The sequence below is a fragment of the Centruroides vittatus genome, unplaced genomic scaffold (genome assembly GCF_030686945.1).
Source record: "Centruroides vittatus isolate TY-2023 unplaced genomic scaffold, ASM3068694v2 contig_375, whole genome shotgun sequence".
Classification (NCBI taxonomy): Eukaryota; Metazoa; Arthropoda; class Arachnida; order Scorpiones; family Buthidae; genus Centruroides; species Centruroides vittatus.
Genome location: NW_027122197.1, coordinates 803302 through 816586, shown reverse-complemented (window position 1 = coordinate 816586; position 13285 = coordinate 803302). Strand labels below are relative to the sequence as shown.

The following is a 13285-nucleotide window of genomic DNA, read 5'->3' as shown; positions in this document are numbered from 1 at the left end:
TGGATAGCCCCTAAACTATTTTCAGGTTCAAGGTTGAGGTTATATAACATAAGGAATTAAAGCTTAATAAGCAATTGAAATCTCTAAGTTATAATATTTAGAATTAATTTACTAAATAAAATAAAATTTATTTACAAAAACAAATTAATGTTCTAAATGATTTTCAAATCAAACAAAATGAGGAGGAGACTATTCATCATTGAAGTGTGGAGAACTTCAGAGTGATTTTAAAAAAAAGCTAAAAGAAATCCATGATTTTTTTTCTGTTGATGATTGTTTCAAAAAGTAGAAAATATTTTTTGGTGCTAAAAGTGTATAAAAGGAGCTAAATTTGGTGCAAAGTAACCAAACCTGGCATTATTATATGCATGCCCTGATATGCAAACTAGCCAGTGTTTGCATGGATCACACCCATTTAAAGGGATGGGCATCCTTAAACTTTAACCCATATTTTCTGAGTATGTAGACTTTTTTGCTAAAACTAGATGTATGAATTGTAGTATAATTGGAAGTTGAATCTGTATTTCCTCACTAGGAGAATAAGGTCTATTCTACTCAAAATGGAACATTTATTACAATACTACTTTTTATTGTTCACTTCAAAAAGTGTAAACAGCATTCATTATTGGAAATAGGGTTATTTTTTGGGGGTTGTTAATTCACGGTTTACAGTTTAATTTAATGCATTGTAGTAAAATTTTTGTTTCCTTTATTGCATGAAAATTAATTAACATTGTGACAACGGCATCTTGACAGGGCAATGGCAAAATTTACTTTAAAGTAAGAATTCATTATATCAATGTTTGTTTTAATGCAAGTGGACTGTGTTTAGAATAGATCAATGTTTGACATATTTACATTTAACAGTTAAAACACTTGAAAATATACATAAAGCAAGAATTGCACTGCATAGTGCCAAAATCGCCACTTGATGATATTTTTATTAAAGTGGCAATAAAACTATAGTACTGGTGATAGCAAATGGCTATAAAAATCCTAGTCCACTTGTTTCACCTTTTAGCATGAAATTGAATAACAAATCACAATTCAGGAAAAACAGCAAAATGTTGAGTTCTGTGCAATGGGAGTCCCATGCACTACACATCTAGCAATTTCATGACGTCATGTGGCAAGTTCAGGCAGAAGAGTAAGAAGTGATGTCGAGAACTGAAGGGAGTTTTGTGCAATGCTGCCCAGCTTTTCCAGAGTAGGGTTTTTTATCGACTGACAGAAATATTAGGAAATTTTTTGGGATGACTTTTTTTCACTTTTTTTTTTTTTTTTTTTTAGTAGACTAAAACAAAATTTTTGACATGACAGAACCTGTGAAATACTGTTTAAACATTGTAATCAAATGTGTTATTCAAAATTATTCATTAAAAAATTATTTAAAAATGATTGCTATTGCTAACAAGTGGAGACCAGACATTGAGGTCTCCAATTTGAATGAAACTTAGTGAGCACATAGCCTTAAGCACAGCACTTTAATCAAATAATAGGACCCACTTTTCAATTGCTTTGAAAAATTGGGCCTCTGAAAATTTAGCGTTTAGGTTATAAATCTTGGAAGTTCCACATCCCAGATTGGCGATAACTGAGTGAATAAGACCCTAGGTATAGGACGAAGTAGGTTTGAATCTTTGGAGTTTTAATTTTAGTTTTGTTTTTTTAATGTATAACTTACTTATTTTATCTTATCATTAGCATTATTATTACTATTATTATTTCTGATGTTTAAGGCTTATAAAACAAGAGTAAAAATTGTGATATCATTTCCTTGTTAGCAAAAATAAGCCTCTGTAGATTAACTCTTTAACATTGTTAAATAAGACTTTTATTTCTTCACATTTATTTTCACATAATTTTACAAACTATGTTCTCACAAGCTAATAAGCTTCAGACGTTATTGCACATGGATGAAAAAGACAAGTGATATGAAAATAGGGTAGCATAGTCTCAGTGTTTTTATTTTTTAATTGTTAATATTATGGACAATATCCTTATGTGCTCACGTTTGTTATACTTGAAATGTCACAATACCACCATATCGGAAAATAAATATGAAGAAAATTTTATTTAATAACATTAAGAGTTAAATCTAGAGGCTTGTTTTCCGTAAGCAGAAACTGACATCACAATTTTTAATTTCTTGTTTTATAAGCTTTAAATGTGAGGAATAATAATAGTAATAATAATGCTAATGATGTGGTAAAACAATAAAATAATGTCATACACAAAAAAACTAAATTAAAATTTCAAAGGTTCAAACCTACATTGACTAGCTCCAGAGCATTGCCTCTTACTCAACTATCACCACTCCTGATTTCCAAATTCTTATAAGCTAAACTAAATTATCAGAGGCCACTTTTTTGGAAAAGTGGGTTCTATTATTTGGGTGAGGAGCTGTTTGTGTTTGTGCTACATGCTCATCAAGTTTCATTCTAATCAGAGACCCAAACTTCTGGCCTTCTCCTTGTAAGTGACAGTTTAAAATGTTACTTTCGCTTTCCAGATGCCAAACTGATAAGGCTACCAGTACCTTTATTAATTAGTAAGTAAAACTTCTGGCAATAAACAATATGAAGTGATGAAAAAATTTAAAACTGGCGAAATTGTGGCAATATATTTAAAGTTTCCAGAGCAATCCCTGATAAAGTAGAATTATAACAGATTTATGTAAATCCATTTAAATTTGTTGGTCATCTTACGAGAAACTCTAAAATAGTAAATGTTACATTTTAATGATAAAAATATGTAGATTTAGTAGTTCTGCCTGTTGTTTATTACAGAATTATAAAGAATTATTACAAAGAATTTTTTCATAATTTTTCTTTATCATTATAGAAATCATTAGATTTCTATAATGATAAAGAATATTTTAGATAAAGATATTTCAATTGCTTCATTTCACATGAGATTCAGAAACTATATATAAATACTATTTTCATTCAAAAATTATCTGATCTACATTCTTAGATATATTTTTAAAGATTTCTTTTTGTATTTCCTGTTTCCATAAAAGATGCAGGAAGTTTGGATATTTTGTTTTTAAGTCTTTACAAATATAAAAAAGATTTTACATTTGTAGAGTTTAAATCCTGATGTTTTTTAGATTCTTATGCACTTGAGAAATCAATTTGTTCTTTTGTTCAAATCTCTGTTTATAAACAAATTCTTAAAATACAGTGGTGCCTCATATAACGTACTTAATCCGTTCCAGGTGCATGTCCGTTAAGTGAAACGTCCGTTATACGAAACGCGTTTTCCATAGAAATACATGTTAAAACATCTAATTCGTTCCGCAGCATAAAATAACCGTACTGTATCATTAAAAAAAATGAACATGGGGTGCGTTCTTTTATTCCTCTGCGTAACTCTGCGTGAGCGACATCCATTTAAAAATTCCTGTGGAACGCGTTCCTAAATTCCGGTGGGAGCGCGCGTGCCGTCGAACGGCAAAAACAGCGTTTGTAGCAGTAGTTTACGGTGGAAAGCAACACGGCGTCCTCCATGGCTCAGATAGTTTTGTTTTCGGGTCCATTATGTGGTTTTATGAATGAAAATTTAGAAATTGTGAAAGCGCGAGTTAGTGCACGCGGTGATGTAAGTGTCTTTACGAATCTTTTTTGAATGGTAGCTGGCATTCTAATTTTTTCCGTGGCTATTTTGAATGCTCTTTCAACAAATAATCCATTTTATGGTTAAATTTTACAATTGGGATCCTTCTTTTGCCTTTAAAAGCTCATATTTTAGAATTATAGATTCCTCCATCACCATACTATCGATAGTGCAGGTGCTGCCATCTTTCTTTCTTTCTTTCACCATCGTTCCTAAATGCCTACAAATAGCAGCGCACTCCCGTAGTAGCGGAGACGCAGAGCGACCGCTATTAAAGAACGCACCCATGGAGCAGTCACCAATTATGCCGGAAAGTCTGTTGTTCGCAGCCAGTCTGTTGCTAGAGTCACGTAACGGCCAAACAGAAAGTCCGTTGTTCGCAGCATCCGTTATTTAAGGCGTACGTTATACGAGGCATTACTGTATATATTCATGAATATATATTATTGTGTACTATACAATACATATATGTTGTTAATTTTATTATACTAAACAATAGAGAGTTACGTATTTTTCATATTTCAATTCCTAAATTAAATGTACAGTACCTTAGAGGAAAAAAGAAAAAATGCTTAATTGATAAAAACACCAAACAGTGAAAGTTGTTTAAATATCTAATATTTTGATCTCTAATAGATTGCCTTCAGTATACTGAAGGTAATCTATTTAACCATAATCTAGGGCATAATGCTAAACTTAATGATTCTCTTTATGAAACAAGTTTGCTCATGTAATATCAGTGAATGCTCTGAACAAACCTTCTGTCATGTGTGACAGAAAGCAACATGACAACTGCATCTTTACCAAACTCATTTACTGAAAACTTATTTCTTAACCACCACACATACAGAAAAATTGCAACATCACATAACACAGCATTATAAAGTGGACGTGACCATTCATGAGTGAACATTATTTCTTCTGGTTAGGAAATATGGTTTTTGCATGTGTTTGCTGTTTTACTTTGTTTCACTGTTTTGTTAAGGAAGGCGAATCATCATATATTAAAGACAACTGCACAGTATTGGATAATTGTAGATTTTATGACAACCTTTGAAAAACTTTAAACAGTATCTTTTATATTTCTTACTATAATTAAGTTATCATTATATTTATCAAATGAAATTTGTGAAATAGATGTCGAAAATCAAATATATTTGCTTATTTATTTTATTTATTTTTGCAAACTTTAGTAATGTTCCAGGGCAAGAGATGGCTTACCTCATATAATAAAATTGCCACTAAAAATACAAAATAAAATCTTAAAGACAGCAACAAATAAAGATGAAGTAAAAGTTATAAATACATAAATACCGGTGATGGACAAGTATCACTTTTCTCAAATACCCAGATACTTAGTGAACTTAATTACAGACAAAACACCTACACCGGCATACTTCATATTAACACATTTTTACTAATGTTTTTATCTGTTTATAACAGACATCTTCAGGTATATATAATGCAGAACAAAACGGACAAATTAAAATCAAACAAGCTTTTACGAACAAATTACAAATTCAGTTTAAAATTATTTCTCAAACAAATTACATCTACAGTTAAAATTATTTTTTCATACACATTACAAAATGAGTATAAATTATTTTTCACATACATACATGAAAATTTAAACCAAATTAGTTATTTAATAAAAATTACTTATTAATTATTCAAATATTTTTAATTTTTGAGTTAGTCATCCTGTTGGGGACTTCTGGGTCTGCCACTCTGGCTGTATGTATGATGTGATATTGGAGGTATTTGTAGTATTTAAATTTACTTTTTATCAGTGTAATATTTACAGATAGTATATGCCTATCTGTAATAAATACATATGGATAGGGTTGTAAACAGTACAATTTAAAAATATGAATTTATTTCAAATATAATTTAACAAAAAGTTTAACTGTTTTATACAATACTAAGCTAAAATACCTTTTCTAATAAACATACTCAATTTTTAAAAATAGTTCAAAACTTCTTTAGTTAGTAATACTTTAATATGCTTTGAAAACAGAAAAATTGGGCCATGAATATACTATAAGAGAGATCCAAAGAGAATAGAATGAATTATATTGCTTGTTAAACTGGACCTGTAAATTATCTTAATTAAAATATTAAACTTATATTATTTTAATATCAAATTTTAGTTATCATCTTATTTTTTGCTGAAAGTGCTGTTTGTTAAGGAATGAAAGGCATTTGCAAATTTCATTAAACTGTTAGAAAACTAAATGCATTTCCAATTAAAAAAGAAGAGAGAAACAAATGTATTATAAACATTTTATCTCAAAAGACATGCTGCCATCTAAGAGATTATGTTTCTAATATTAGAAGGAAAGGTAACAGTGGATTTTCAGCTTGTAAGTAACTGCTATCATCAATTTTCAAAGGTTGTTCTCTGGTATTATTGATAGTGTTTGATCTCAATGTTACGTATCAAGTTTTCAAAGGTTCATTTGTAGTTGTCATGATGAAATCTTCTGGCTTAATAATAGTACCTGTGGCCTGGATATGAGAAATATTAGAGATTTATAAATGGATGAGGGAATATTAAAATTTAATCACAGAGATACTGATACATTTTCCAATATCCAGAAAAATATTTCATTTCTTGTTAAATTTTTCTTTTATACTTAAACTAATGGTCAAAGTGTAGTTCTACTATATAACTTTGGAGTTGACATAGTTATTTGATACAAAAAAAAACAAATTATAAGATAATTAAAATTAAATTTCCAGTTTGTTTTAACTTGAATGCATTTACTATTTATTACTTTTACTTATATTAGAATTTCATACATAACAATAAATATATTAATTAGTTCTGTTTATTTTTGTGAATGATTTCTTAACTACTTAAAGATACCTTTATTTTGGATTAAATCAAAATGTACAGACATCAATAACTGTAAAAAATATCTTAATTGCAATTTTTGGAATTTATTCATTAAAATGTATTCATAATTTTGAAAGCATTTCAGTAATTAATATTATGTTTTTTGTCCTACTATCATTAATTAATTAAATAATTAATTAATGATAAGTCGTAGCAAGAGCTATTTATAGTGTTCAGATATTTAATTAATTTCAGTAATTGATAAAGCAAATTATTAAATTTTGAACTACTTAAAATATATTTGCACAAAAGTTTAATCTGTTAGCATTATCTCATCTCTTATCTAAGATAATAGTATTTGTGCTGAATGAAAATCAATCTACTCATTATTAAGAAACTGTACAGCTATTATATCTTATCTAATTGTTTATAGATTGTTAGATATTAATTTCTGATAAAGAAACATGTTCTAAACCAATAAAAAAAAAACTGTTTAATATTTATTAACTTCCACGTTTTTTATACTTTTATTATTAAATCGTTTTTAACCGTTAATGGTTTTAGATGAGAAGTTATTTCAGTTTCATGCTAGTACGCTCTTCCCAAAGATGGACTTATCATACTAGATTAGCCATGGAACAACTTTGAGAGAGACAATTTTCTTCTATGTATTTAATAAATAAGTCCATTTTTAGGAAAAGTGTGCTAGCACAAGACATAGGAAATAAGACAACGGACAAAAAGTGATTAGTATAATGAGAAGTTATACTTAAATTTATAGTTAAATCATATAAAGGCTTTCAACTTAAATCCTCAAGAATAACAGATGTAATAAATGAATAGAAATTATTTGAAATGTTAGCCACAAACAAATATCTTTTCAACAAACTGAAAATTTTACTTTGGTCATGTCTAGTCACAAAAAATACTTCAGAAATAATTATAGTAATTTTACCTTTTATTTTAATTAATGTGTTTTTAGAGAATTATGTATAGAAATATAATTTATAATATATAATATATAGTTTTTATTAGTAATTATCTCCAGATATATTTAATGTAATTTTTGATATAATTTCTTCATATTGTTTAGTTTATTTTTTTTTTTCGAAATAGTGTTTAGTATTTTGAAAATATTAAGGTATAATAGTCTTTAACATTTGAATAACTTCATATTACTTTCAGTATTTGAAGTTAGAAAATAATAAAGTGTGTTATTCAGTTATATGATATGAAAAAAGTAATAGCCAGGTGATTGATTTCAATTGCTGATAACAATTTTAGGTTATTTGTCAGAATTCAATAGTTTGAATCAATCATATGGAAGTTGCCCTTTATTTTTGTGCACTACACAATTAAAATATCATCATAAATTATGATTAATTTATTTAAGGACACTTACTTTGACTAGTAAGAGTAACTAATTTTAAAACTCTTTGGATTGTTAGAGGTAGCAGGTATGAAAAAGGAAGGTGCATTTGGTTTGTGATAAATTTTTGTGAATGTTTTTGCGACAATCTCTATTTCTAGGTAATCCCCAGTCCTTCGCTTGATGCTTTGTAGATGTCGATAGTTTCACTTATTCTAGAAATAGAATATCGTTGAAAACAAAATACTCAGAAAAGTTTATCACAAATGCAACCTTCATAATTAATTTTTGTTGTTAGAACTAAGATGTAATAATGTAGAGTTTTATTTTATTAATATGCATGAAAATTAAATTTAGTTTTTGTAATTGCTACATTAGAAATGATAATTTTTTATTTGAATGTTAGTACAGTATTTCTAAGACATTATAAATAAATATGCAGAGATAAATTCATCTTAATGAGTTCTTAAGTCTCAAATTTATCTTAAATTGAGTGTTAACTAGATTCCATTTTCTTAATCTAAACACTGTATATATTATTTCTTTCTAGTTACTTAGATATCATTGTAATTAAAGAAATTTTATTCCAGTTGTTACAAGCTAACTAGAGTCAAATTTCTCTACTTTAATTTCCTGGCTGTTATGTATATATAACAAGGGAAAATATTGGAATCATGTCAAATTTGATCTTCTGACTTTTTTGCAATTCTCCAAGTTTTGAGACCTCCTGAATCCAAAAAAGTCAAAATAAAGCAAAAAAAATTTCATGGATGTTTATTTCGCTTCATATCTCAGGATGGGGTAAAGATCAAGTAACGAAATTTGGCATGGTTAGCTTGTATATGAGAGGCATTGATTCTATTAAATTTTGGTGGTTAAAGGTCAAGGGAGTGGGGAGAAAAAGGGGTTGTGTGTATCTCCAGTTGGGTCAGACCTAATGACGATTTTACTTGTTATTAGCATTTACAATGTTTTATAAAACCCATCTCTATTATTAAAAATTAAGCTTTTTGCCATTTTATAGTAATTAAAAATATAAAAAGTGTTTTATAACAGAATCTTGAAACAGATGGTGCCACACACAATTTTATTAAGTTACATTGTAATTAAAATTATAAAAGCTATTTTCTAAATAAGATTTCATAATAGCCGGGAAACTTATTCACTCATTGCTGGGATTTTTTTATAAACTTGCATCAACTAGAATTTAAATTTCATTAAATATTTCAAAATTACACAAAGTTTATCATGTACAAAGCTGAAAGCATTCTTTTATTTCTAAGTTTCTGAAATTAACAGAAATTTCCAGTATAATTTATTTATAAATTATCATCTTTTCTATTAGGCTTTTATATCCTAGTCGATAATACAAAATACAGATTAATATTTAAAAATAAGACATCAATAAGAAAATAATTGCAAACATCAATAATTTTTACAAACTTATTGAATGGTTGTGGGAATGTTGGTTTATATTATCATTAGCTTGTTATTTCATCTATTTGGCCTTCAATTTTATGCTTATTTTACTTATGAATTAATTTTTTATTGGTATAATAATTTTTCATGATCCTATGAATATAGTGAGAGCAAGTAAAATTTATAGTTTTATTATGGTTGAAAATTTTTGATTTTTGAACTCAATCTGTACTTACTTTGAATAGTGATTTTGTTGTCAACAATTAATTAGATTTCTCATTATGCATTTACTTTAAGTATAAATGAGTAAAAGTTACAAATAAACTTAAGTTTTAATTATAATGATTTAATGCAATCACTTTTTGTATTTGTTACCATGTATCAGGTCAGTCCATAAGTCCATGCAAATTTTTATGACCTTGAGAAAAATCTTGTTTTGCTGTTAAAAATGTTAGTCTAATGTGATAATTTTTACACTGAAGTGTTAAATTGGATCTCATTCATATAATACTGTTCAGAATTGTGAACATTTCAGTTGTTTATTTTCGTTAAAATGGAAGTAACCGACAAATATAAAAGACATGTTTTATACTTTTTATTTTGAAGTGGTGAGAATGCTCAAATGCAGCCAAAAAAATAAATACTATACATAATCAAATTGTAATTAGTGCAAGGACTGCGCAGAAGTGGTTTGAAAGATTTAGAAACAATGATTTTAGTGTGGAGGATAAGGCTCGTACTGGAAGACCCGTTGATTTTGATGATGATGCTTTCTCTGCACTAGTTGAAGCAGAACCATCTTTAACAGTTGATGAAATTGTGGAATGTTTAAATTCATCCCATGGAACTGTTCATAGACACTTACAACAAATCGGAAAAGTTTCAAAGCTAGGAAAATGGATACCACATGAACTGTCAATAGCTAACTGACAACAACGTGTAAACATTTGCACGTCTCTTTTATCCCATATTGCTTTAGAACCTTTTCTTGGTAGGCTGGTTACTGGAGACGAAAAATGGATCCTCTATAATAATGTGAAGAGTAAAAGACAATGGATGGATCGCGACAAGCAGCCAAAACCGACTGCAAAAGGTGGGTTGCATCCAAAAAAAATTCTTTTGTGTATTTGGTGGGATATGTCAGGTGTAATTCACTTTGAGCTGTTAGAACTTAATCAAACAATTACAGCTCAAATGTATTGTGAGCAATTAGAGCGTTTAAATGAAAAATTGGAAAAAAAAAATCGATTGTCGTTAGTGAACAGAAAACAGGTTCTCTTGCAGCATAACAATGTCAGACCACATGCTGCAAAAATAACTGTACAGAAACTTGAAAGCTACAACTGGGAAATTTTACCTCATCCACCATATTCGCCACATATTGCTCCCAGTGATTATCATCTTTTTCGCAGTTTACAGAATTTTTTAAAAGGGAAAACTTTTGAGGATGAGAACAATGTAAAAAAGGCTATTTCTGAATATTTTGATTCAAAACCAAAATCATTTTATGAAGACGGGATTAAAAAGCTACCATCAAGATGACAAGAAATTGTACAAAATAATGGTGAATACATTATAGATTGAAATAAAATTTAATTAAAATTTTTTGCTGCCTTTTTTTGTAGATAAAAATATGCATGAACTTATGGACTGACCTGATAATATAATGTAACTTCTTTTTACTATACATCTTCAGACAACTTTATTTACATTAAATATTTATCATATTCAATGTAAAAAATAAATCGTATAAATGTGTAAAAACAGTATTTAATTGTTTTATTTTATGTACTCATTTTTAGTAATTTTTGGAGAAATTTTTGGTTTTGATAATATTTTGCATCCCTGGAAATATCTAGCATTTAAGAGATTTAAGATTTAATATTATTTATGGTGATTAATAATTTAGATTATCTAAACCAGTATACAAAATTTTCCTTTATTTATTAAATTTAATTCTAAATATATGTACAGTACATTTGGATACACTTTAGTGAATTCTTATTGAAAAAAAATTCTCTCTTAATTCTTGATTCACAATTTCACTAAAATTACAGCATTTAAAAACGGTACTAATCAACAGTTTCAGATATTAAAAAAATCAATTGACTCAACACGAATGTATCCATTTATTTTTGTGTATTAATAGTTATCATAATCTAAATACATTTCTATGAGAAAAGAATGAAAAACTAAATTTACAATAGATAGTTTGAAAGATTATACAAATGAAACAGTAGAAACATATAAGTTATAGATGAATCAGATTAAGTAGTAGTTTGTTGTTATAAGAAATTGTAGTTTTCCATGAAATTTTAGCCAATATTTTTTAAATAAATAGATACTTTTTGTTTATAATGCATATTTTATTTTGTTTCTACATCATTTGATATCTTGACTATTCAATGTATTTCCAATTATGCTTACACTAAATAAGTAAAATTGCACGGTATGTTTATATATGTATATAATAATCTGAAACAAATGTTTGAGGGAAAAAAATATTTTAAAATATTTTGAAATTAATAATAATTACAAAATATTTATTTATGTATTGATGCTTTATTTCAGAGAGAATATTTTTATTGCTTAAGTAGAAAATGGCATCTACATCTGCTTCAAAAGGAAGAAATCAGTATTTTGATTCCAAAGGTATTATTTCCAATTTCTATTTTTGTTTTAAATAATTATAATAGAAATAACAATCATGTGGTTACATAACCAAATGGTTGCCTGAAATAATCAAGCTATAAATTCTCTATTTAATGATTGAATACTAAGTAATTTGTTTCTAGAGGTAGACATTAGGTGTCATTTAAGGCGATTGATATGTATCTATATATATCGGGTAAATACAGTAGAGCATCGATTATCCGACTTAATTGGGGACTGGGGTTGGTCGGATAACTGAAAAGTCGGATAACCGAAAAGTATGAAAAAATACATTATTAGTATAGTGTATTAGACCTGGTTTAAATACTAGCCTCCCTTTCATGGTCGAGCCAGTGCTGCCAGCTAAAACATGCAAAAATTTAACAAAAATAATATTAAAGTAGCCAAGACATAACCAAATATTGTAGCGCCACATCACTAGTGGACATTTGAATTTGCCGACTAGAACGTGGTCAGTTAATCGGGGGTCGGATAATCGATGCTCTACTGTATATATATACATAAACCTCTCTGGGTAAAGCATTAGGTGGCTGAGTGCCATGGTGGAAGATGTACTTAGGCTGTGAGCATAGAAGTCATACCCAGCCAGAGCTGTGATTAACCACATAAGGTTATATCTAAATTTAAATACATCTGGAAGCGAAGGCTTGTTTGGGGTCTGGGTGGCGCAAATGGCAAGCGCACCACACGGCCAGTGGAGGTTGTGGGTTCAAGCCCCATCCCGGGCGAGTTCTTTTCTTCCAGGTGATTCTAAAATTATTTAATAAATTATTAAAACTATAATTATTAATTTAGGTAAGAGATGTTGCCTAACATCTACCTCTAGTAACAAATTACTTAGTATTCAATCATTAAATAGTGGATTTACAGTATAGCCTGATTATTTAAGGCAGTCATTTAGTTATATATCTATATATATATTGGGCTTCGGGATGTTTGATACACTTAATCATGTGGTTGTTAACAAACACATTTTTTTCACTTATATCAGGTTGTTACTGATTAGTCAAATAAGATTAATTAAAGAATTAGGATAATTTATTTTTCTAATATTTAATATAACTTGATTATTGAAAGTTTATTAAATTATGTTGAGTTGTGGGATATATTTAGTTAACATATATGTTATTTATTAAAATAAAAATAATTAAGTTCTAAATATCATCTACAGCAACAATATTTTTGAAAATTTGCTGGATATTTTTTAAACACTTAGCACAAAATTGTTCTAAATTAGGTTTTATAGTTATAGATTAATAACAGCTTTCTCCATATTTTATTAAAAGTAAATATTCTTAGCTTTTGATATTGATGACTTTGTAATTCAAAAACAAATTACTAGATTAATGATTTTCTTTATAAAAAAT

General features: G+C 28.1%; 1 protein-coding gene across 1 annotated transcript in view; it reads left to right on the top strand.

Annotated features, from left to right (window-relative positions):
- Positions 1–13285, top strand: part of rno (rhinoceros) — an 84037-nt gene that overhangs the window by 26116 nt on the left and 44636 nt on the right. The window contains exon 3 of the mRNA XM_067270635.1: positions 11817–11897. Coding sequence (XP_067126736.1) covers positions 11846–11897 — 52 coding nt within the window. The 5' untranslated portion in view covers positions 11817–11845. The remainder of the gene's footprint in view (positions 1–11816; positions 11898–13285) is intronic.